The following is a 26,721-nucleotide window of genomic DNA, read 5'->3' as shown; positions in this document are numbered from 1 at the left end:
TTTAGACTTTTCTCCCATACAAAATTATTCTTTTTCACCTGCTCTAGGACTCTGATTCTATGGGGCTAATGCTTCTACAAGAACCCTTGTAGGAAGGGTATAAAATGTTAACCATTTGATGAAAATTCCAATGTAGATGAAAGATTAAAGGCAGCTAGAGCTGCAGTCCTATGTACACTTATTTTGAACGAATTCTTATTACACTGCGGATTACTTCTGAATAAAAATGCACAGCAGTACTTCTCAAGTCCTGGAGAATGAAGCAAAACCAATAATTGGTCTGAAGGCTTAACACCATGATCCTTCAACAGCTATGCAAAGCTAGGTCAATCAAAAACGAAATTGATTCTTATGTGACAAATTAATCTTCATTTTAAGATGAAGAAATTGTTTTGCTCTATCTAATCTGCATTACACAAACTTACTTATTTTGCTCCTTTTTTGTGGTAATCATTTTAAGACATCCATGTGTACATGGGAGCAGAATACTACCCATTATATTTCACCCACTGCATGACTCTTTTTTCCATATGCTCATTTCTCCTTGAAACATGAGCATGTCACTGGCATCTATGATGACTGGCACCATGTTGAACAATCATATGCTAGATGCTAAAAAATAATAATAACGCAGCAATAAGTCCCACCTTAAAGGAAGCTGCCACTTGGTGTTGGAACCATATTCTTTCTTGTATTGATCAGAGCATGGTAGGAAAATGCAAATAGAAGGGAAACACTGTGGGCAAAGGCAGGCCATATGTGTGAGGAAGGGATGGGGTGGAACAGGGGAAGTTTTTGGTCTTTTGGCCTCAACCACAGGGAGTGAGGTTACTCCCACTCTGTTCCTTCTCCTAGACTGGAGAAATCACACTGGCAAAAAACTGGACTCCACAGCGCCATATGGTGTCACAGTGTTATAACGCATATAAAATGCATTTTCTTTACTAATGAAGCTGAGTCCTTACACCAGGGATGGGGAACCTCAGGCCCAGCGGCCAAATGTGGCCCTCCAGTCCTTTCAATCTGGCCCTTGGGACTTTCCCCAAGACACCCGCCCCCCATCTCAGCCATATCCTTTCTACCCAGGCCACACACCTCACCGGCCCTCCTTTGCACCCTCCTTGAATGCTTTCCCTGGCTGGAATGTGCCCTTGAACACAGATATTGCTTCTTGCTTGCCTGGATAGACAATAGAGGGGTGTTTGTAAGTGTGTAGAAGCTAGCTTACAGCACATAGGTAAGATTCACATTGGTTACTCTTCTCACTTTTGCGGGCATGTGGCCCTCAGAAGGTTGCCCAGAAGACAATGTGGCCCTTGGATTGAACAAGTCATGGATGCTTTAGCTGAGATCCCAGAATTGCACAGGATTGGACTAGATGACCCTTGGGCTCCCTTCCAACTCCACAATTCTATGATTCTAAAGGTCCCCTGGTTTGATTTTCTCTCCCTGCCTCTCTCCTAGCCCCTGACTCACCTCTCTGCTATTTTTCTTTCCCCATGTAGCCCCTTTCTCTTAGAGCAGGAATAGGCAAACTCAGCCCTCCAGATTTTTTGGACTACAATTCCCATCATCCCTGACCACTGGTCCTGTTAGCTAGGGATCATGGGAACTGTAGGCCAAAAACACCTGGAGGGCCGAGTTTGCCTATGCCTCTCTTAGAGGGTCCCTTTCCATGCCTTTGATCCATTTCTTTCCAGCCATGTCCACTTCCAGGGCCCTTGCCAGTCCATTACCCATGAGGTGGGTTCTCTTGGGATCATGAGAACTGGCCGATGGGCTGGTGGCAGGGAACAAATATCTGCCTGTCTGCTCCTCCATGGCAGGGCTACTGGTTCCCACACAGTTCCTCTCTCTGCTTTCTGCTTATGCCCTAAGCTGATTGAATATCTGGGGGCTTTGGAAATGTGGGGATGCTCTTTGATGCTCCCCCATACCATGTGACCTAGGAATCCAGAGACAGGAAAAAAACTCACTGTTCTTGGTTTCAACTACTCTGCTCTCATTTTGTGCTTTAACAATGACACTGGCTTTCCAAAGAGCTAAGAGGGCAGAGTGTAGGTCAGGGGTGGGGAATCTGTGGTCCTCCAGATGTTGGACTCCAACTTCCACCAGCCCTATCAACCATGGCCAGTGGTCAGGGAATGTGGCAGATGTCATCCAGCAACATCCAGAGAGACACTGGTCCCTAATCTAGATTCTCCTAATCACTTTACTCTGTTTTTGCCATTAAAAAATAGCCTGCATATTGTGTTCCAATACAACTCTAAAAGCTCTAAAATGCAACTCTAAAATCGCCCAACATCCAGAATGCTGTTGCTCACCATTTATTTTGTTTCCTTGGAGATAGAGATTCTCAAGGCTTGTACTGACTCGTGGTATCTTCTGAAGCCTGTTGTACGAGAGATCTAGCTCCAGGAGGTTACTTGCATTAAAAGCATTGGGGGAGACTCCTTCATTTGTCAGGCTATTATGAGAAAGACGTACATAGAGCAACTTGGGGGAGACTTTGAAGAAATCATCGGGGATAGTTTGTATGTGATTATACTCCAGATACAGCTGCTCCAAGGCAATTGGAAGGCCATCAGGGACTCTCCTGAGCTGGTTATAGCTTAGGTCTGCAAGAATCAAAGACTTCAATCCCTTGAGGTTTGAACCAATTTCATGGATTTGGTTGTGGCTGAGATAGAGGGCGGTGAGGTTCTCTAGGCCTTCAAGAGCATTGGATGGCACCTTGGAGATTTGATTATAAGCCAGGTGAAGCTCTCGCAGTGACCGTGGTAAAGGGGTAGGCATCTTGGTCAAGTTGTTGTGGTCAAGGTATAGCCTCTCTAGGTTCTTGAGCTTGGCAAAGATCTTCTTTCCCATTTTCTCACTGGTTATTTGATTGCCGTGCAACGCAAGCCACTCTAGGTTGGTAGCATTGTCAAAGGCTCCCTCTTGGATAGCCCCAATTTGGTTGTTCTGGAAGTAGGCGTATTTCATCCGGGAAGGCACAAAAGGAAGATACCTGAGGTTGCGAGAGTCACAATACATAGCAGAAGAGAAGTTGGGTGGGCATTCGCATTCTTGGGGGCATTCCCTGGAAACAGGTGGTTCAGGGACAGGCTCCCCAACAGAGGACCCAGCTGGCACATAAGAGTAAGAAGAATATGGGGGAACCTCATCTTCATAATATGGAGAATAGCTGTAAGAAGAGGATTGGCTGCGTAAATAGTGCTGTAGCCAGGCCATGTCCTCATACTGATCGTCGTACTGGCTCAAGGACACTCGGCAGAGGCCAACTATAATCAGAACAGAAGCCCAGTGCATTGTTGCCACAAGCTTTGGACCAACCTAAAGAAAAAAGTGCAACAAGGAAGAGGGAAAGATCAACCGCAGAAAATGTTAACTCAGGGATACACAAATTAAATAGCAGTCACAAACATATGTTAAGGGGGCTGAGGCTTCACACATGCATTAAGCATGATTGATTTCTGCACAGGGCCAGTTTATGCAGTCAAGATAGTTAAGCAGTAAAGCTTTTCAGGTCAGGCTGCAGGTATAATATACAGCTATTTAACAGGCAGAATTGCATGCTTACATGTTCCTCCTTTCCCTACTCACAGCAAAGGCTCAAAAGTTTTAGGTGCTAGTATTATACCTACCAGGAAGATTTCCCCCCTTCATGGGGGAGTATCAAAACATTCAACCCTGCCTTGAAAGCCTCACCACTTCATTTTGCTGGGTGTGGAAGCTGCCTCTGACACCATAGAAGGGAGACTAATTTTCAGTGGGCCCAGGTGAGCAAGACAATGACTGAAGGACTTGCCCAACGCCATAGAACAGATGACTAGACCAGCAGAAACATAATTCAGAATGTGGACCTTGCAGTGAAATGTTTGGGGGTTCACTTAAAAGTAGAAGAGACACATTTGTGACGTGACTGAGCCTTCAAGCCCATAAAGTACTTCTAGCATTCAGATTACAATGTCTGAAACAAGAGCACTTTAAGTTTCATGTTGCTAACCCTGCAGAGTCTAGTGATTGTCCATAGAACCTCACAGAATGGATTCCATGCTTCTTTAGTGTTCCTTATTTTGATGTACAATCCTGTGGCCTGCTACTGACGTGTGTTTGTAGCTTCTTGCTTTAAAATCCTGGCACAGGAGACAAAGAAGCTATAGTCTACTGGCTTCTATGATCCATTCCTCAGCTGGTGTGCTGGCTCCCTGGCATAGCACTCCCACTGCAAGAAACAAGGATGGAAGCCCATCCTTCAAATGAAAAGCCCAAGGGAGCTTTTCGTTCCTAATGACACAAGTCCCACGGTATAAGTCCACAGAATTCTTTATATATTGAAATTTGGTTTTCTTTAAAATACAGCTACAAATAAATTATTATCCATGTCCTATTAGTGCTATATAACAAAAATCAGCCTCTGTACAGTTATATATGCTATAACATATTTTAGGCTTCCAACGGATAGATCTTTTGAATAATTTGCTCAAGTATTAAAAAAATTATATGAAAGGTTTCCCAATTCTCTACACTACATCACCACCATCATCATTATTAAGGTTATTATTATTAGACAGTAAGCTTTGCCATAACAGCATAACAGCATACTAATAATACTTAGATTCCCATTCAACAGCTGTAGGAAATTGTAAGCTTCAACCAGTTTAAGTTCTAACACTCTATGCATGAGCAGTACATTAGGGAGCACTAAGCCTCTAAAGAAGTTCAAAAGAATCACAGTAAAGCAGTGAAGGGTACAAGGTTCTTCATGTGTGCAAAACATTCAGACCCTGAGAGTTCTCCATTGGGACATAACCCTGTTTTCCTCCTCCTCCTATGTGCTGGCATCACACCAGGTTATTATGGGGAATGGGATGTCTCTGCATGTCCTCCTCATCCCTTCCCCTACAGCTCTCCCCTTTCTGCTTAATCAATGAATGTAAGTTCCTATTATGCCCTGTGAGGATTCCCACCCCCAATAAAGAGAAGGGCCTGATTTGATATTTAAAAGAAAAATGGAAGAATACAAATAAAATGTTTACAATGAAAAGGGAGAAAATTACACACACACACACACACACACACACACACACAAATAGAGAGAGAGAGAGAGCGCACCATAAAATGGCAGTGAAAAGGGCCACTTGCCAATCAATGCCTACAATATTTATGCAGCCACTTTCCACACGCCACTCACATAGATGAACTTGCTAGGAGGGAGGGGTGGGCATTTTCCAAGAAACAAAAAAAATATATTACTCGTTGAGTTCTGAGTGGGTGAAAAATATCCCTACAAAAGAAGTACTACTTGGAAGAATCCCAGTCAGTTTCTGAATAACGGCTATCTATTTGCTATATGCACACTCTCATGCAAACACTGAATGGAAAGACCTTCCTTTTATTTTCATGTACGTGAGCACCTGCAACTGTATTTGGAAAATTACAAAGAGCGTTTAGATTCTGTACACTGGAGAAGCTTGGCATGCAGGCAGCTCTTCAGAAAGCACCACTCATACCACCCAGTGTCACTTTGCCTGAAAAAATAAAACATTCCTCTCCTTGCTTGGAAAATGGACACATTCCACATCTCTCTCCATCAAAAAATCAACTGTCTACCACTCCACTATTGAATGCCCATCTTTATAAGCAGCTCTGGAAAGGTCTCTGTTCCTCCAGTGTGCTCCTAGAGGTTAGCTCTTGCCCGGTGGTTCTGCTTAAGAGCCACATTTCTGGGAAATTCATTTCCATCGGCTACACACTTTCTAGGTGTCCTTCCACAACCACACTGGCTAAGGAAGACTCATAATAGTCATTAAACTAAAGGAACACATTTAATTTTTTTCAATCACCTGAACTGAGATTCTGATCCCTTAGGTAGAACATTGCAGAGCTGATGTCTCAGTGATAATCTTCACATACTAGTCATAATTCAGAGTTAACAATTCTTATTTCCTCCCCCTGGTTTCATTTTCACCAATATGCGCTACATTTTGATGCAAATGATGCAGCCAGGTACACAGTGTCCTGGGCATAAACTGGAGGGAGGCAAAGGGATCTGGCAAGATGGTGTGTGTGTGTCTCATCTTGCCTCCCACTGCCAAGAATTTCACAAATTATGGAGGAAGAGAAGTCATGATTAATGAGGTCAAAATGTTCCCTTCCCCAATAATCAAAACAGGTCTGTACCCTTTCTACTCATCCTATTGCATGTGCTGACCTCCTAAGTTAGCACGATGCTGCAATTGCATTTGGCCCATTTGTACCAGGGATTGCTCAAACATCCTCTCACAAAATATGCAATTCAGAAATCAACTCACCTAGATTCAGAGACACCTTTTCCCACAGCTTCAGAGTTTGCCTGTGTGATCCTCTTGTGTATTATGGAGCATGTAGGTGAAAGTTTCAACTTGCCAAGGTTGGTACCCACCCAGATTCCTGATCAAATATTGTGCTGGAAGACCATGGGCTCTGCTGTGATGTTTTTTGGAGTGACCTCCAAGCAGCAGGCAGTTTGCAAAGCAGAGTGAAAAGACCTTAAAGCTGCTTGGCGTTATAAATAACTACATCTCTCTCTCTCTCTCTCTCCTTTTTCCTTGCACAGGGTTTGGCACTTCTAGTCTCTCTTTCTGTTTAACAAGTTAGTGGAACCCTGGTTGTTGTTTTTAACAGACTCTTGCTACTGCTGCCTGTATTTCCCATCAAGAAGATGCAAAGAAGTTGGAATGAAAAAAATAATCTCGATTTGGGGATGGAGCCGAAAATGTGAAAATAAATTGTGCTGTTTAGAAATGAAGTCTCTTTTCATCCATGCAAATAGAGGCTAAAGCAATGAAACCTGTAGTTCTGCAAATGGCAATGTATTTGGGGGAAAATAGGCAGCAGAATCTGGCATTTCAGTATTAACATTTCTCAAGAAAATGCCTACAGCTACAGGTTGCAATGTCCCAAGACCCATCAGTTTCACGTGATCTCCCCATGACATACACAACACTATTCCTGACCTTAGATTCTCCCAACTCTTTGCCACACTGGCTATCGCTACTCCAGACCGGTCTCTATTCAAATGTTATGTAGCAAATTCTTTAGTTAACCCAGAAAATAATAGCTCTTTGTGGTAGCAGAAAAAGTGGTCTTTGCTTTCAGACAGCATATTGAATCAACCAGAGCAGTAAACCACCCAACAGACAAATAACATCTAAGAACCAAGCCCTGAATATAACACAATGCCAGATCTGCCTTTCATCCTAGTTGGCAGCAGTGTTACTGGGCCTAATAATGCTAGTCATGCTGTCAAAGAATCACATGAGCATCCTTCAGAGTGCTCTATGTTGCCACCTGCCCACAATGCACCATGGAGGCCAGATGCAAAAGAAATCAGGGTTCCAGCACTTTTAAGAGCTGTGCAAAAGAAGGAATTTCAGAAAGTGTAGCTTGCATGGCAAGTGTGCCGCTCTCGTCTGTAATTCCCATCTAAATTCAGATCTTATAGCTCTAATACCAGGTCAATTTGTTTTTGTTTGTTACTGCTTTTTGTAACATCTGGCTTGAAGGTTTCTGGAGAATCAAAAGCTTGCTTCTATTTTGTGATGTTGTGATCCACCCAAAGAACGGTTTTGCATTAACTTGGTTTATTCATCACAACACCTCAATTAGTGCGTGAACATAACCAACTACCTTTCTACTTTAATGTAACCTGATAACACCAATATAAATGTAAATATTATATGTTTCCCCATGAAATATGTTTCTGAAGGAGGAGGGCCAATTCACGTATGTGTAAAATATTTTCCACGTCCGAATTCCGTGCTAATTTACAGTAGATACATATAAGGAACATAAAGGAAAATCAGCTTCTCCCTTTTATTCATCAGAGTTGGCCCAGATAGGATGGAGCTGGTGCATTTTTGTGGTCCGCATACTGGAACCCCAAGGCCCAAGGCACCTTATATAAGCTTCAGTAATTAACTGGGACGTAAGTGTATTTTAACCTGTAACTCAAGCTCTGCTTGATTAATTGTAGTGATTAACAGTGTTTTGCTCTCTACCTTTCCTCAAGTGGTAAGGAAGTTTGAGTAGCAGCCTTTTAGATGGCTGTTCCCTTCCGAGAAGAGCCATAGGGCTTATCCACACTTAATTTTTTTCCTCCTCTTTCCAGGCACAGGTTTTTATTTTGAAGCTCCATGTCTAAGCTCACTTTTGTTGTTGCTCCAGAGGCCCCCCCCCACTATTTAAAGCTGAAGTGCAACAAACAGCAATTCAGGTTTTCTGTGGCTTGTTGTTTGTTCCAATTCAGATTTAAAGAGTGGGTTTTCACTGAGAAAGCTCTGGAGCAAATAATAATAATAATAATAATAATAATAATAATATGATGTGAATAAGCCCTTAGGCTGTGTACACATTACGGCTTACTCCAGCATACTCTCACTGCTGGTATTTGAAGCTGAGTAGATATAACATTAGCCACAATCCATGATTATTCTGTGGCTTCTTGAGAACTACTCCTGTTTGATGGGCTTTCCCTCAAATCAGGATCAATCCAATTTGAAAATGGAAGCCAGTTAAGCAGAGATGTGTATACCTCAGGTAACCACTGCACACATACAGACAACCACTTCAGTGAATTGGAGTTTAGTGCAGGGGAAACAAATCATGTAATGAGTATCAAATGAAGACATCTACCTCTTTGTGGGTCTGTACAAGTAACTTAAGAATGTGACTTGAAATGTTAATGTGTTTCAAGCTGCTGATGTGTACATAGCCTTAATGGCATTTCTGTTTATCTACAAACATCTCAGCTGAGCACGGTGAGGGAGTTGCAAGCAGCTGATGCATAGACCGGGCTAATCTTTAAAGCAGCACCAGTTTCCCAAAAGCGATAGTATGCCTTTGCACCTGCAAAAATGGAGTCTTGTTTCTTTTACTAGCCACATTTCAAATGGTAAAGCAGTTTCGCTCTGCATTGCAAAAACTGGCCATCCAAGTCCACTCAGCAAGCATCTTTTACTAGCAACCTATACAAAGGCTGGAAGAAATTTCCATCTTTTTTGCTGACACACAACCTGATAGCATTATTATCATAGATTATAAACATTATAAACATTCCAATACACTAATGTCTAAGGTAAATGCTTAACAAACTCAGCTGCTATATTAATCAGCACAGTAAGCTAAAACAAAAACAACCCATTCCTTAGTGCTAAATGTCCTCATCTGTGATTATGCTTTCTAAAGCCAGGATTTTCAAAGTGTGAGACTTGCCTCCCACCGGACATTCAGTCTGCCTCCAATTACACACACCTCTCTCTTTAGCTGTACCTTTGGACCGATCAAAGAGGTGGATGGCTGACTGACTTGCCTCTCTGGTCAGCTCAATCCTTGGTGCTGTGTTTTCTTCCTTCAGTAGATGTTGGCAGGGTTGGAAGGATTTTAAAGTGCTTTATTCTCTTCTGGAGATCTCCCCTTGAGGAATTTAAGTGCACACACTGTCTCTCTTTCAGAATGGGTGTCTTCTTTGATCTCTTTGCACCCTGTGGAGGTGGGACTGAACAATGTCAGCTGAACTATATTTATACTGTCTCTGCTGAGGAAGCTCAAACAACCCATTCCTTTATTTTTAAGTAATTCTCTCTCTGTGGGTTACTTCTTTTAATTCATCATCAGTGCCCCAGTAATTGTTTTTGTCCTCCTGCAAATATTTCTGTTACTTATGAAGTTAAATTAAATTAAATTAAATTTATATCCTACCTTTCCTCTCTCAGGGCATACATGGTCCTCCTCATCACAACAAGAAGTAAGGTTACTATGTGCTCTGTGAATTCTCACTGAATATCAAAAAGTGAACTAACTTCATCTGCCACTGTATCTGAAGACATGTGCATGTATATGGGTATGTAATCTTTCTGCCATTAACACCATGTAGAGTAATTATAGTAATTTGGCACAGGTACACCCCAAAATCTAGGAACCCCAATATTGTGGAGTGTTTGCAGTGTATTGTGGAGTGTTTGGAAGGCAATTCTTCTCCACTTGCCAAATGCAAAAGACTTTATTCTTGTTCTGGAGTAGTGTGAGGAAAAAGAGAAAATGTCTGGATAATAATTTCTAAGTTTGCTTGTTCATTCATTCATTCATTCCCTGCCCTTTTCCCTGACTGGGACTCAAGGCAGCCAACATATAAAATAAGAACAGCTAAAAACCTAGGGAGGAATAATTAAAAATGATTAACATTAATAGAAAAAGCAGATCAGATACCGTAGTTTCCTATACATAAAAGGAACTGTTGCTCAGCACATGGGGGTAATGCAAGAAAGGCCCCCCAACTCTTTAAAATGTGGAGTTGAAAATTATTAGCCACATAAATTGATAATATAAACCAGCATGAACGTAATTTCCAGGGCCTTTAACACCCTCCCCCCCCCGAAATAAAATCTTCTCTTTGGATGGGTGGAAGAACTGCTTACCCATGGTGCACTGGCAGGGGGTCTGTACTGTCTCTGATGTTCAGCTGCCAAGGTGGCACTCAGCCACTAGCACTCAGCAACTCAGCAAGTGTGAGATCAGTTGCCAGGCCACACCAGACCAGTCCCAAATCCTACTCCCAGATAAACCAGCAAAGAATTCTGCAAAATTCTTCGCTCCTTCCCATAAGTGATATTAGCAACATGCTAATATTCAGCTCCTCCTGTAGATGGAAGTCTCAGTTTAGTGAAGTTTTAGCTCTTTTATTCCACCAGTTGTATCGGGGAGGGGTGTGCAGCAATCAGTTCGGCCAACTGCCCAACCCACCTAATGACCATTCTTTCCCCCTAACACTTCCTAACGCAGACCTGGGTGCTCCAAATATTCAGGTCATTTTGATGCCCTTCACCTTCCATTCTTGCTCTATGGTTGCTGGTCCTGCTTTGAGGATCCCAAAACAGCAGGGGACCATTCCCAAATAAACTCCAAAAATAACTGGATAGATAAAAAGATGGGACAGTGCAGATGAGGCAATGATGAAGCAGCTGGAAGAAGACAGGAAAAAGACCGGTTGCTTCTCTTTGCCAGTCACTAGGTGACAAAGCTAATCAGGTTGCAGATACTTATACCTTCTTAATACTAACTGACTGACTGATGGATTAAATACTCACCCAGGGGTGGCCCAAGACGCTTTGGCGCCTAAGGCAAAACGTCCCACTGCAGCCCCTGTGATATGGAGGGGCACATGAGGCTCTGCAAGGGCTTCCCCTCAAGGAAAGGCCCTTGCAAAGCCTCACCAACAGGGGGAAGGCAAACTCTGCAAGGATATCTGGAATGCCTTCCTCTCCCTGAGGTGGTTAGGACACTTGTGGGGGCAGCACCTCTTGCAGTTCCACCACCTGAGGCACCTGCTTCAACCTACCTCATGTGTTACCCAAACCAACTTGGGATGGCTTCCACAACTGACTACTTGTATCCATGGTGAATCCAATGAAATGAGCCTTTTGCCGTGAGCAGGAATCGGACAAAGGCTGAAGAAGAAGGTCATTGTCTTGAGCTCACAACCCTTGGATGCTTCTTCATTGTTTTTGCCTTTATTGTTGTTATTGCTATTATTTTGGGAGCCTTGGAATGTCAAGGTTTGAGAACTTCTGCTTGAGAGAAATCTGGTGTTATTGTTTATTTGCACTGCAGGCTCCATCCGTCCAGGCCTCTCCCAAATTCCGTTCCATTTCCCTCCAGCTTGCCCAGGATAAGCAGTGGAGTTCACAGTCCAAGGCTATTGCCTTCCGCACGCATAATAATATATGCAATATTTTTAAAGCTCCAAGACAAAACTGTTGGCACTATAAAAAACAAAATCTTTGATCCCGAAAATAGAAAGGTCTAAATACCAATGAATCCCAGTCATATCTGTGCTCTTTGCTCTAAGGCTTTCTTCAAAGAGTCTGACCACCCAAATCCCTTTGAAATGCTCTGAGAATTAAGAAGTCTTGATCCACACAGCTCTAATACTGTTTTCCCAGAGTCTTCAAAATCCATGAAACTTTAGAACAGGCATGTTGGTGGCTTCCTGCTATCACTTCACTTAGTGGCTTCCAGGCTGTTTTGGGGGTTCTTTGGAAGCATACTAGGGGTTCCCCAAAGAAAAGTTCAATAATGGCGATTTAAGCTCCTACTAAAGGCAGCTTGTCAGACACTACCACTCTTCCTCTGCAATTTGCAACTGCAGGGGAGTTTGGGTGCAGTGGAGGCTAATGGAGCACTGCTCCACCAACCTCAGTCTACCCTCAGCCAGACCCTACCTGCCTTCCTGAAGTCCAGTGGGTGGCACTTCCTCTCACCCCCTTCCACTTTAGTGTCAGAGTTTCCCCTGTTAAATTCAGCAGGGGGGATGATATGGACATAACCAGAATGAGTAGATTTTGCCCATCATTGCCTCTGCCTCCACTTATTGTGCCCTACCGGTTCCAATGGACACCAGCCTCCTCTGGGTGTGTTTTGGGTCATACTCTCAGCTCATGCAGGGCACCGGGTGCAAAAATGTTGTGTATAAATTGATCGTGCACCCTAGAATGACTGTTCACGTGTTCTGCAGTATATCAGGCTTGCAGGGCCTTCGGGAGCTACAGGAGTGTCTTGGCAGATGTGTCAATGCAGAATGTGCTCTGGGTGGGTTAGATTATATTTATTTTTGGTTAAGCCATTGCTCTACATACAGCGGTTCTCAACCTGTGGGTCCCCAGATGTTGTTGGACTACAACTCCCATCATCCCTGAGCTCTGGCCTGGGGACCCACAGGTTGAGAAAGGCTGCTCTACAATGTCCACCACATTTGGTATAAATGTATGGGGTGTATGACGTGGGCGTTTATTGAAAGAGATGGAGTTGCGTTCAGGTTATTATAATATTATAACCCATTGGTGTTGGAGAGTAACTAGCCAAAACAAGTCAAGGGATTTCTAAATAAGCTGCAAATAAATAGCAAGAAGTTATTTGCTTAACCTTCTTGAAGCATGAGCTGAGTTGGGCACTGCTGTGCAGGAAATGAGCTGGAACGAATGTGCATCTCTATTGCCCTGTAACATTACTGTGGTTAGTTGCAAGTAGCGAGTTGTGCTGTATCTGACCTGTCAACTCTGCAGGCCATCAGAGATGGACATATTTCTGAACTGAGGGGCTTAAGAGGTGCTGAAACATTGTACCTAATTAGAAGTTACTAGAACTAGATGGAACTGGATGAACCACATCTTACAGGACCCCCCCCCCATTAAGCTTTTCGTTCAACAATAAGTAATGGTAGACATGGTTGGGGCAAACCTGCTGCCATCATATACAATTTGGACCACAGACAATTATGTTCAAAGCAAGGAAAATAAATTAGATCAATGGGGGCAATCATAATGAGATATTTTATTCAGTCACCTTAGCGGTAAAATCCATATAGAACTGGGCTGCTGAAGAGTCCATCAGGCAGAAACCAAATAAAGCTTCCTCCAGAAACCTGTATTACTCAAAGGTGCTGTCCAGCAATTTCAACCCAATCTGAATCTTTTACATTGCATCCTGGTTAATTTAGTTTGTTTGAAGCTTGCCTTCAGTGCTAGAAAATGGACAGTTTTAGCTTTGTATGCATTAAACAGTTGCTTTGACTTGCTCCCATGGTGGCTGCTTAGTTTGTTGCCATGTATAGAGTTTTGGAAGCTTCAATTCAGAACCTTTTATTCTTCAACATTTAAGGAATCTGTCACAGGGACATTTTAAATCACCTCCAAATGTGGCAACTATTTCCAAGTGTACCAGCTCCACTTTTAGATGTGAACAGACAGGTTATTCCTATACAAAAGCAGGAAAGCTTAACAATAACCATCCTCTAGCTGAATCTTCCTCTTTGACTTCTAGCCTATTCTTGATCTCCAGGTTTCTGACTTGCAAGCTCAGCCACTAAGCCCCTGCCTTAGTTTTCTTATTTACTGGCATAGTAGCCAACTAAGTTACAGGAAATTGAGTCTGAAGCACGTAAATGTCAGCTTTGAGAAATGAAGACACACTGGGCTTTTTACCTAACCCAATGGGAAGACATTCAGCCAAGCCTTGATCAAAGGTTTACTCATGATCAACACTGCTACTATTCCATTTCAGCATTTTTGGAGAGGTGTTTCAAATAGGAAAGCTATACAGATGCCAAGTTGCAACCTGGACATTTGTTTTTTATCTTCACATCCTCCAACAAAGGGAAGGATGAAGCAGCCATGATTTTTCTTGTATGTTTCTCTCTCATTCCCTACTCATCCACCACTCTCCCAACCGAGTGGCATGCCTGAAGTCCATCTTAGTGCAGGAAAAGGAGGGAGGCAGACAAAAGGATCAGGGTAAAAAAAGAAAAGAAAAAGAAAGAAAGAAAGAAAGAAAGAAAGAAGAAAGAAAGAAAGAAAGAAAGAAAGAAAGAAAGAAAGAAAGACAGGTGGGAGAAGATAGGGCTTCTCTGTCTTTTACTTCAAAGGAGGATTTACAGAATGTATTTCTGAGTTAGAAACCAGCAGCCTTGAAAAGATAAATGTCCCTTAGCCCTGCTGGCTAAACCTACCCCACCTATTGCTTGGAAACATTAGAGCTTGAGCCTATAAATACGTTTCAATGAGAACTTTGCAGGCCCAGGGTTGGCAAGCCCTTGTTCTTACAGGCAGCACAAACAGTTGCACTGGTTCTCAGAGGACACATATCCTTGCTAGAGCAGAGATGGGAAACCTGTGGCCATCTGTATGTTGTTGGACTCCAAATTCCATCAGTCCCAGCCAGCATGGCCAATGGTTGGGGGTGATGAGAACTACAGCCTAACAACATCTAGAAGGCCAAAGATTTTCCCATCCTAATGCTAGAGGAAGTGTGAGTTCAAATCCCAAACTTGGTATTGTGCCAAAGACACATTAACACCATTCTTTCTCTTTCTAGAAGTGTGCTTCCGAGTTATAGGTTCTAGCTGTGGCAAAGACTGGGCACCTACTTTCGGGGAAAGAGGAAAATGCAAGCATCTAAGTGCCACAATGAAATTTTTTACATAGAGATACCAAATAGCCAAACATTTCTTGAGACTATGCTAGGAAATGAATGTCAGGCTATGTGCATACATACATGTATATCTTTGCATACAATTATGTAAGTTAATTTTTGCAGATGCTCAGATGGACCTATTTCCTTTGGGAAATGAGGAACGTCTCATCATTTCTGCAACAAGATTCCTGTTTATCTGTGTACGATATATAAACAATAAACTATGAACATGCCTAGACAGACATACCGTACTGGATGCAACTAAGAAGTGACCAGAATAAACAGCATCAGATCTGGAGGATTTCAGGAGGAAGAAGAAAAGCAAGACTAATTAGCTTCAGACTCTGCAGACAGTTCCATGCAGGACTGTGGATAACAGGCCTCATGTTTCCTGGCTGGCTTGTCTAAATGTTTTCATCCGTGCAGACTCCTTCCTGCCAGTTCTACTTCTCTCCGTCGTCTTTGAAATACAGAAACTCTCCTCATATTGACACTGGCAGAAAGTGTCCTTTTCCAAATACATTTGAATCACTCAAGTTCACTGAATAAATGGTGAAAGTCAGTTTCTGCAGAGGTCTACTCTGCAGACCATCATGAGGCTGCTTAAATGAAATTGTAGATATCATCATCATCATCATCATCATCATCATTCCTCCTCCCAAAGCAGACAACAAAGTACCAAAAACAATACATTCAAAATAAAATTTAATAAATAAAATATGCGGTATTTTAAATATGCAGGGTGTATAAACAGCAAACTTTGTATCTTAATATAAGGCTGCAATCCTGTGCATTTCCTTGGGAATAAGTCCCACTGAATTCAGTGGGACTGACTTCTGAGGAGATGTGCATAGGATTGGGTTGCATGCCTGATATATTTAAGTCAAGCACTACTGAAATGCAAATGTTACACAATTCTGACGTGCTGCTGGACAGGATAAAGTAGTAAGTAGTAAGACAGGATAGAGGGCTGAGGATCAATGACTGACAGAGCAGGGCAGGAATAAGATATGAAAGACCCCAAGACTGAACTCAAGGCCACCATCAGGGTAGGCTTCATTGGGGACCTTCTGGGTCCTCTCTGGTCCTGTTCCTCAGCCCTGGCTGTCACTGCCTCTGTTGCCATCTCTGAGCATTGCCAGGAGTGAAGAAGGTCAGGGTCCAGTTTCTCTCCCTTTGTGTGACTGCATGGATTGGGTTGAGAAGGAAAAGGGCAAACAAATGGTGCTTGGAAAGCAGGAGGGAGAGCCACAAGAAGTGGCCACCTTGCCCAAGCCCCCACCCCACAAAAACCTCTAGAAGGGCCACAGGTTGAATTAATGTGGTTGAACTTGAGATGACAGAAACAGACATAGCACTGGGAGAAAGTATTCAGTGGGAGACTCTCATATTGAGAAATGGAGATGCTGCATTTGTCTGTATAGCTGTGGTTTTGGTTAAACTGATGTAGCATAGGCTTAAGATGGGAGAACAGATGGTATAGCATTGTGGTTAAGAAGGGCTATAAACTAAAACCCTGCTTCAAATCTCAGCTCAACCATAAAGGGAAAGGAAAAGGGACCCCTGACCATTAGGTCCAGTCATGGCCGACATGGGTTGCAGGGCTCATCTCGCTTTATTGGCCAAGGGAGCCGGTATACAGCTGCCAGGTCATGTGGCCAGCATGACAAAGCCGCTTCTGGTGAACCAGAGCAGCGCACGAAACACTGTTTACCTTTCCGCCAGAGCGGTACCTATTTATCTACTTGCACTTTAACATGCTTTCGAACTGCTAGGTTGGCAGGAGCAGGGACCGAGCAACGGGAGCTCACCCCGTCGCGGGGATTCGAACTGCTGACCTTCTGATTGGCAAGTCCTAGGCTCTGTGGTTTAACCCACAGTGCCACCCTTCCAGCTCAACCATACAGAGCCTCAATCCAGCCACTAGCCCCAGCTCCGCACTGCCCAATATGTAACATGGGAACTTTACAGAAACTCCACAAGCAATATTTTACAGCAACCTCAACCTCATGGAGTTGCTTTAAAGTTAACCGAGATGAAATATGTAAAACCTTTTTAGACATTCTGCAAAGGAGACACTGTCCTGGTTTAGGTAAACTGTCTGCACACAGTGGCTAATTGACCAATTTACTGGGAAATTCAAAAGTCAGGACTGTAGTTGAACAGTTTCCTTTTGGATTCTTTTCATTCATGACCTCAATTTCCCCACTAACTTGTTTTTTTTTTTTTTTTTAAACCAATTCAAGCCACATTCTTGAGACAAGATTTCAGTTTTTTAAAAAACAATTCAACAAATTCCCCGAGACAACATGGCTACAGTTCAGACGTCATTTCCATCATAACACTGGAAATTCTGAATTCAAACAGGGTATCCACCCCCCGTTCAATAAATGCCTCCTGTGTATTAATAGGAAGCCATAGCACAGGTAAGGAGTTGGTAAGGGATGGTCTTCTCAGTAGGCAAGGCAAGCCCATGATCTCAGGTAGAGAACTGGGAGAGGTGCCCCCTAGCCCATCCAACAATGCCTCCACCTGCCTGCCTACCAGCCTGCTAGCTGCCACTTGCCTGTTGTCAAGTGGGCCTCTGTGAGCATCACCACCACTTTGCCACTGTTCCAAAATGGTGGCAATACTCCTAAAGTTTTCCCTAGGTCTTTGTTGATGCATAGGCTCTGAAGAAAGGTCCTTCTTCAGAGTGAGTCATCGTGGGCAAGGTTTACTACTGTGGAGCCTTAAACAGGATTATCTGCTGTTGTGGCAAATATTGTTTTAGGCTTCCTTGAAGAAAACTTTAAACAGTATTTGCTGCCCTTGGGGCTACCTCACCCACAATGACTCAGTCTAAGGAAGGGCCTCAGAGAGATACTGTGGGATGCAATGGCTCCAGATGCTTTGGGGATGCTTGCACTGCTGCTAATGTGCTACTAATGGGCTTGTCCACACTTCTGCTTCTCCCTTGAAAGTATGCGTCTGGAAAGGTTTTCTACTTGTCCAGTGGCATAGTGTAATTGCTGGTGCCCGGGGCAAAGCAAGTGTCTCCCCGTGGCTCTGGAATCTGGCAGGAACTCAGTCACATGGCCTCGATGAGGGAGTCTGTCATGTGGGCACCTCTCAGAATTTTGCACCCAGGGTCACCACCCCTCTGCCCTCCCCCATGCAATGCCACTGGGTTTGTATGCAAACTTATTTGTATTTTAAGTTATGTATTGAACTTTAATTGTTGTAGCCTGCCCTGGGACCTTGGGGTGAAGGGTGGAATAATAATAATAATAATAATAATAATAATAATAATAATAATAATAGTCATGTTAGCATGGAGTGGTTACACCCTGTTCCTGAGTTATCCTGCAGAAGTCCCTCCCCTCTGGGTTCTGGTATTATTGAGGGGGGAAACCAGGGAAACCTCTAAGCCAGAGGTGGCTAACTGTGGCCCTTCATATGTTGCTGTGCTCCAACTCACATCAGCTCCAGCCGGCACAGCCAATAGTAAGCAATGGGTGGGAGTTGGAGTCCACCAAGATCTGGAGGTCCACAGATTTCCCACCCCTGCTTCAAGCACTTGTGATGTGGCAAACAATCAGAGCAGCAAGGGAAACCTAAGCCAAAGCTGACAAGTTATAAAGCTGGCAGCTGAGAACCTGCAGGCACCACAAAGCGTTTCTCAGTGAGCTGAAAAGTTTATTTGAGGAAGGAAATGACAACCAGCCACCATTCTCCAAGTGGTGAGAAACTAGTTTGCTCATGGATGCTCTGAGCTGTCCCATCTTAATTATAGGTCAACTCATGGACTATGGAGCCAACAGTAATTAACACTGTCTACTTTCAGATTGATTAGATGCTGGGGAAACAAGGATCACAGTTCACTAATGACAGGTCTTGGATCTCATCAAGGGGTAAGGTTGACATGAGCCATTGAGAATGTGTATTCTCCAGAGACTTTAAAAATGGGTAACAAAAGGTTCTTCTTCCATGCTTCTTCTACACCCTTCTTGAGACATCACAGCATTTAGATTGCATGTGATGGATGATTGTGTGTAGGCATATCCAATACAAAGGCTTCAATCATTCACACTGTATCTTAGCATAACAAAGGTTATGAAAGTGGATGTATGATTCCTAGAATTGTACAATCTCAGTTACCCCCTTCCTCTTCACTTCCCCTCACTTCTTTTGATGTAAACATGCTGTTGCTTTTAAGAACAGATTTCCTCATTGTATGCTTCTAGCTGTAGGTCTGTTGTTTCGCACAGAATGTATGGGCATCCAAATTACAATTGGCTTCTCAATTCTTAAAATATATTGGATCCAGAAAGAAAATAGGCTCCATTTTCAGACTCAACTGCATTGCAGTGTGGTGCTTGCTCCAAGGAGAGAAGTGGCATGGAGCATGGCTTTCATCTACTCCAGGGCTTCTTGATGCGGTGGTGTCTGGCAACCAATAACCATATTCTATGGAACTGTAATGGGATCAGAGGCATCATTTTCTACAAGACTGTTGTACAGTGGTACCTCGGGTTAAGTACTTAATTCATTCTGGAGGTCCGTTCTTAACCTGAAACTGTTCTTAACCTGAAGCACCACTTTAGCTAATGGGAGCTCCTGCTGCCGCCATGCCGCCGGAGCACGATTTCTGTTCTCATCCTGAAGCAAAGTTCTTAACCTGAGGTACTATTTCTGGGTTAGCGGAGTCTGTAACCTGAAGCATCTGTAACCTGAAGCGTATGTAACCCAAGGTACCACTTTATTCTGGAATGTCCTGCTACAGAGAGTCCAGTGAAAGGGCCTCATGGTAGGCTAGAGAAGTATCAGAGGAAGATGCAGGTGATCTAATGGAACATGAGGCTGAATAAGCAAAAAAAAAAAAAAAAAAAAAAAAGTTCTTTCCATAGAGACTTGAGGTTTTTTGAATCTGTCACCCTTTTCATAAAAGCAACATCTCTAAAATCTTTGAAGAACCTCTGTGGCTGCCATTGGTCCATTCAGAAGGGAGGGGAAAGTGGCAGTGTGGCCCCTCTTTAGTAGGGTATTCCATAATTACTGCCAGTTCTTCATTCAGAATTTATCACCCAGTTCTGTGCCTGCATAAAGAGTGAGCAGTGAATAATTTGGTCTGAAGACTTCCAGCTGAGATGAAAGGTAAAATACAGCTTCTAAAGCTATAGCAATACAAGAAGCATGATGGTCTGCATGATAGTAGAGCTCAGTGTTTCAGATCTTGCTGTATTCACTAGGATATTGCAGAATCCATGAAATGGAATATAAGCTGAAGGCAGTCCTGTATCGGGAAAAATTTAATGTCTGATATTTTACATTTTTAATGTGTTGTAAGCCACCCAGATGGGACGCAGGTGGCGCTGTGGGTTAAAGCCTCAGCGCCTAGGGCTTGCCGATGAAAGGTTGGCGGTTCGAATCCCTGCGGTGGGGTGCGCTCCCGCTGCTCGGTCCCAGCGCCTGCCAACCTAGCAGTTCGAAAGCACCTCCGGGTGCAAGTAGATAAATAGGGACCGCTTACCAGCGGGAAGGTAAACGGCGTTTCCGTGTGCGGCTCTGGCTCTGGCTCTGGCTCTGGCCAGAGCAGCGATGTCACGCTGGCCACGTGACCCGGAAGTGTCTCCGGACAGTGCTGGCCCCTGGCCTCTTAAGTGAGATGGGCGCACAATCCCAGAGTCTGTCAAGACTGGCCCGTACGGGCAGGGGTACCTTTACCTTTACCTTTACCTTTAAGCCACCCAGAGTGGTTGGGGAAACCCAGTCAGATGGGTAGGGTATAAATAATAAAATTATATTATTATTATTATTATTATTATTATTATTAGCCACATATGCATGGTATAATTGTGTGTACACCACAAAACAGGAATCAAAGCAATACTGATAGTGCTATGCAAGGAGGTTTTGCCTTGAACTTCAGTGTTGTATGTGCAGAAGTCAAGGCAGAGGGAACATGCAAGGAATGACGTTTTCATATATACACAACTAATTTGGATCAATCAATCAGACTTGGTAACCTGATCTCGTATTCACATTGATCTGGGAATAAATCCCATTGAAAAGGTCTTACTTCTGAGCAGATGTGTACAGTATTACACTGTAAAATAGGTTCATGGGGTAGTTAGGTTGAAGTACTATACATTAAGTAGGTGTCTTATGATTGCAGTTTTTAAAAATAAGGCTAGATTGTTTCCATGGCTCTTTTTATTTGACTTATGAGGACATCAGTGGCAAGTTTGCAATAGCACAACACAGCAGTCCACATCTAATAACTTCAGCCCTTCAGTGCCCAATATATGGTTTTACTACACTAAAAACCTATGATCTTGATTTATAGGCAGGTGTTTTCTCACTTTGGTGTGTGGGATAAAATCAATTTGCTCTTCCACCCACATAGAAACTAGCAAATACAAATGAAGGGGAACTAGTGATATTTACAATGATGCCTGGAAAAGCAAACAGAGTCTCATGGCCTCTTAAACACTAACATATTTTATGGCATAATAATAGTAGTAATGATAATGATAATTTATTTCTTATACTCCATCTAATTGGGTTGCAGCAGTCATTCTGGGCAGCTTCCAACAAAAATACAAATAAAGAAAAAGAAAAAAGCACAAAACTACCACATTAAAAAGCTTCCTGAAACAGGGCTACCTTCGGATGTCTACAAATCTATCTATCTATCTATCTATCTATCTATCTATCTATCTATTTATCTATCTATCTATCTATCTATCATCTATCTATCTATCTATCTATCATCTATCTATCTATCTATCTATCTATCTATCTATCTATCTATCTAGTGGTTTACCTTTTTTATATCTGCTGAGAAATAATGTATGAAAATGTATTAAATCAGGGGAAATGGCTTCCTAAAATACATATATAATTGAAAATAGCATATCATAACACGTATATTAGGAGAAATGTACATCAGAGAGCATACTGCCAATAATATAGGCATTTCTTGTTTACTCTGTGCCCTAATATAGGCATTTCCTATACTGTTTTGTCTGAAGAACTTTGCCACAAGATTCAATAAAGTGTGAATTTTGAATGACTGCAGCATTTCAATTTGCATCTTGGCTCAGGAAGTGTAAATTGGCAATGTTTGCATTAAAATGTCAACCAGATGTATTTCTCCTCTGGTCCCTAATTCCTCTTAGGGTTTTACAAGCTTGGCACACATTATGTCTGCTGAAAGAGGACATGAAAAAGTGCCAGGTGACAAGATTTTCAAATCCTGCCACCTGCACAGTCCAGCCTTTATTGGGCAGCTTTCACCCAGTGCCTTGGGAGTCTTCCTCTCTTTTTTTTTGCTGCATCCACAACAACAGGCAGCCATGGATGTCTCTTGCGTTCTCTTTGTGGCACCAAGCTTGGTCAGAAGTGCCAACAGCTGTCCAAGAAGAGAAGAAAGGAGGAGAAATGTTGTATTTCCCTAGTCACCACTTTTTCCTCCATGTTTTCAAGGAGCCTTTGAATATCTCACACTCCTCAGAAGCCTGCTTATAATCCTAAAAAAACAGACGAGGGAAGGAAACTCATTTCCATCCTATTGGCAGCCATCTGAGAAGACACTGGAAGACAAAACCAACAGAAAGTTCTGTGAGCTTTGGAGGTCTCTTCTGTGACGTGCAGAGCACCCATTCATATCCTGCTGGTTTTCACTCCAGCAGAACCCTTTCAAGTATTCTGAGCATTTACAAGGAACAACAGGATTCCTTGCCTCTGAGAATGCTTACATCTTAAATAAAACAAGTACACGACGAGGCTGAACATTCATTTACTGCTGCTGGCTACATATTGTGATCATGCGGTGCGTTATGGAGGCAATACACTACCCAGCATGTGATAAATCCCACCTCTGTGATCCTTGCCTCTTAAATAATGTGTGTTGGGGGAATCCCATATGTACGTTCCAGAAAGTTAACACTTTATTGTCAATGATAACACTGTCACTTCTACAGCTCTGGATACCTATGCAGCTAGCTGCTTGGGCACCGCGCACGGAGGGTGGGGCGACATGCCATGGGGTGGGGGCACCAAAATCCCAGTGCCTAAGCTGTGTTCTGCTCTGGTGCCATGCAGGCCCGTGTTGCTTTTTTGAGCAGTGCAGAGCCTGCAGGGAATCCTCCCACTGCCTCCCCCTCAGCTGTAGCCCCACGCTGCTGTTTGGGGCAGCATGGAGCCTGCAGGCGCTCGAGCCACCACGTCACTCCCAAGAGAAAAGTTTCTTCACTGACAGGTGCGCTGCAGACCCTGCGGTAAGTGCTGCCCCTGCAGTGTGGCGCCCAGTGTACCCCACCCCCCCTAGCTATGCCTCTATACCTACGTAGACAAATCTAGCATCTAAGCGTCTATCCTGAAGTCTGCAATCTATTGAGTAGTTGCAACAGCTGGGGACCACTCCTCCACCACCAGTTTATGTACCTTCCCCCAATGGCCTCCACTCACGCAGCCAGAGACTGCGCCTGCATGGCAACTTCCTCTGCTCCTCCCTTTTCAATCCCCTCCTGGTTCCGGGAGGAGAGGGGTGGGGAAGCACTTGGCCCTTCACTTGCCTGACCTGCCTCTTTCTCCTCTTCTTCTGGCGCATCCTTTGCTCCACCCTCCAGCTGTGAAGCTTCCACTTTCTCCCACCCTTGCCAGTACAGTTCCCCACAAATCACTAACCCCCTCTTCCGAGTCAGACTCCAGCCCCGCATCCCCTGGTCACACTCACCGGCATCTCGCCACTACCGGACAGTGATACTATAAAGGTCCATAGCAGTTTCTTGAAGCACATGAGTAGATTTTCCAGAGCAGCTGCTATGCATCAGTAGATGAGGACTATTTATCTTTATTAAAAAGTCTTTTTGATCAAGAGAAGGAAGGAAGTATACTATAAGAATGGCTCATGCGTTGGTATTTTGAAATGCTGTAACTGACCATAAGGGGTTTGGGAACAAAAATGTGCTTTTAGAAAATAGAAGGGACTTTATAAAAGGCCTATCAAAACTATGTAGTAAAGTTCTTCTGGTTGCCTGTGTTCTTTCCATTGGACCAGGTGTCCTTCTGACTGAACTGCCCTCTAGTGCTGTGGCTCTTAAATATGGTTACACTTGCCCTACTGCTCTGAGCGGTATGGATATTCGAGGGGCACAGGTTTGCTTGCTCAGGTTTGGTTTCTCTTGGAAAGGGGATATTGGAGGCTTATTGGAATTTTAAATATACAGGTTAAGCATAGGCAGAGGAACAGCTGATGATTCCATTACCAGTGTGGTGGTAGTGGTTAAGAGCGGTAGTCTGCTAATCTGGGGAACCGGGTTCGCGTCTCCGCTCCTCCACATGCAGCTGCTGGGTGACCTTGGGCCAGTCACACTTCTTTGAAGTCTCTCAGCCCCACTCACCTCACAGAGTGTTTGTTGTGGGGGAGGAAGGGAAAGGAGAATGTTAGCCGCTTTGAGACTCCTTAAAGGGAGTGAAAGGCGGGATATCAAATCCAAACTCTTCTTCTTCTTCTTCTACACATCAGATCTCCAGAAGGAAACAAACCCTCACAAAAAAGACACTTTCCAAAGCTTGTAAAACCCCAAACTCAGCTCAGCCTTGCCTTTGCATCTCTCACTCAATCTGTCTTACTTCCCAAGTCAAGCTGAAATATCTACTGTTTCTTTTCACACAGAAAATTATTACATAACCTGTGGCCAGAAGCAAGTGGAGGAGGAGAGAAAAGTATGACCCCTCTGAGGGCCTTCCAAGCATTTTCCAGCCGTTCAGAAAATATCTGCTGGCCTTTTAGCCAGCAATCTCTCTAACGAAAGGTAGGCATAAACAGACCTGCCCAGCAAGCTTGAACTTCTTTAAGCAGACCTTCCAGTTCTATTAACTATCCCCTGTCCAACCCCCTAAAATTACAATAATATCTGACTAAAGGTGTCCTTTGGGGATATAGTCCTCCTAGTCCTTAGGATTAATCCGTCAACTTCACAGGCAGCCTGCAATCTCTGGCTTGGGTTGATGGGCACTTCAGGCCATGAAACTTGTGGAATGTCTTGCTGTCCCTCAAAGCCAAATAGCTTTTCCAGTTTCCACTACTTTGGAATGAATCTACTTGGCAGCTTTGGGGAAAAAACACACAGCACAGAACATCAACTGGACGGAACTTGGCTCCCAAATGGGGTGGAGGGAGGGTAGACGTCTCTCCTGTTAAACGTGTCTGAGATATGACATGAAGAAAAACACCAGGTATCTGGGAAAGCTATTAGAATTCCACAGTGCCTGACGATCACCTGTTTAATAGTTAAAACAAACAAAATAGCCAAATAAAACCTCTTTGAAGTGTCTTCCTGTCCTGGTGTCAATCACCTAATTTCTCATATTGCTTCTCTTGAGTTCAGTAAACAGCCAGAGTGCACCGTGAACCTACCAATAATGCCAGTTTCTCCTCCTTGTTCAGATCCCAGCTCAACTGCTCATAGACACACTTCACACACAGAGGGGCACCACACCACTTTAAGGAAGAAAATGTTTAGCTCCTAGAGAGCTGTGGGGATAAACAGGGTGGAAGAGGGGAAAGTACACTTCTGCTTGGGTCCTGCTTGCTGGTTTACCACAGGTCAGGTGTCTAGTTGGTCCCTATGATGCTGGACTAAGTGGGCTATTGGCTTGCTCCAGCAGGCTCTTCAAATGTTCTTATTGCCAATCATTCTCTCTCTCTCTCTCTCTCTCAGCATTCTGTAGCCTTTCTGCCTAACTGCACCTCCTGATCTCAAAACGCTCCATAGGAAAGAGTTACCTCATGGGTTACATCTTCCCCTGGGCTTTAAATGAAGCACATGGAGCTGGGATGGCTGCAGAGTGCACACCACTGGTGAGATGATCTGTAGAATGAAAGAGGGGGACATGGGTGGCGCTGTGGTCTAAACCACTGAGCCTCTTGGGCTTGCTGATCAGAAGGTTGGTGGTTCAAATCCCCATGATGGGGTGAACTCCTGTTGCTCTGTCCCAGCTCCTGCCAACCTAGCAGTTCGAAAGCACAGCAGTGCAAGTAGATAAATAGGTACCGCTGCGGCGGGAAGGTAAACAGAGTTTCTGTGCACTCTGGTTTCTGTCACGGTGTTCTGTTGTGCCAGAAGTGGTTTAGTCATGCTGGCCACATGACCCAGAAAGCTGTCTGTGGACAAACACTGGCTCCCTCAACCTGAAAGCGAGATGAGCACTGCAACTCCAGAGTCACCTTCGACTGGACTTAACCATCCAGGGGTCCTTTACCTACCTTTTTACCTTAGAATGAAAGAAAGGACATTCACAAACACCTCTCAGCCACCTCAAAAATGAAGCCACTGAGACCAAAAACAAACAAACAAACAAACAAACAAACAAACAACCCTACCCCCTGCCCATGAGAATTTCACCAAAATTTTCTCTCCACTTTGATAATATTTGCATGTAATTGAGTTCCCCTTTAGCAGAAGGAAAATGTTAAAATATTTTTGTCCTAGCACTAGTTTTTACAGACAGAATAAGGAAGCAGGCAAGAGAGGCTTGTGGACTGGCTGAAGGTGGAGCACCCTCAGGGCTCAGGGGCTGTCTGAGGGAATCTGATGCAGAGTTAGCAGATGTGCTACCCATTTTAGGAGTTTGCTTTCTTCTGATATGCAAGACTCCACTCCTCTGTTATCCGAAGGAAACCAAATCTAGTGGTGCAAGGCAGTCGCTCAGTGGTAGAGC

The 26,721-nt window shown here is 43.7% G+C and overlaps 1 protein-coding gene across 2 annotated transcripts in view; it reads right to left on the bottom strand.

The window, feature by feature from the left end:
• The window catches only part of FMOD (fibromodulin), a 77,315-nt gene that overhangs the window by 8,176 nt on the left and 42,418 nt on the right, over positions 1 to 26,721 (bottom strand). The window contains exons 1-2 of one of the 2 annotated variants that reach the window (XM_079982380.1): positions 6,318 to 6,549; positions 2,325 to 3,336 (exon numbers count right to left, since the gene is read on the bottom strand). In XM_079982380.1, coding sequence (XP_079838506.1) covers positions 2,325 to 3,312 — 988 coding nt within the window. In that variant the 5' untranslated portion in view covers positions 3,313 to 3,336; positions 6,318 to 6,549. Of the gene's footprint in view, positions 1 to 2,324; positions 3,337 to 6,317; positions 6,550 to 26,721 lie in introns of those variants that run through there. The other variant, XM_079982381.1, reaches the window with a different exon arrangement.

Source organism: Podarcis cretensis (assembly GCF_951804945.1).
Source record: "Podarcis cretensis genome assembly, chromosome: 6".
Lineage (NCBI taxonomy): Eukaryota > Metazoa > Chordata > Lepidosauria > Squamata > Lacertidae > Podarcis > Podarcis cretensis.
Note: the sequence above shows the minus strand (reverse complement) of the source record. Positions and strands in the feature narration are given on the sequence as shown.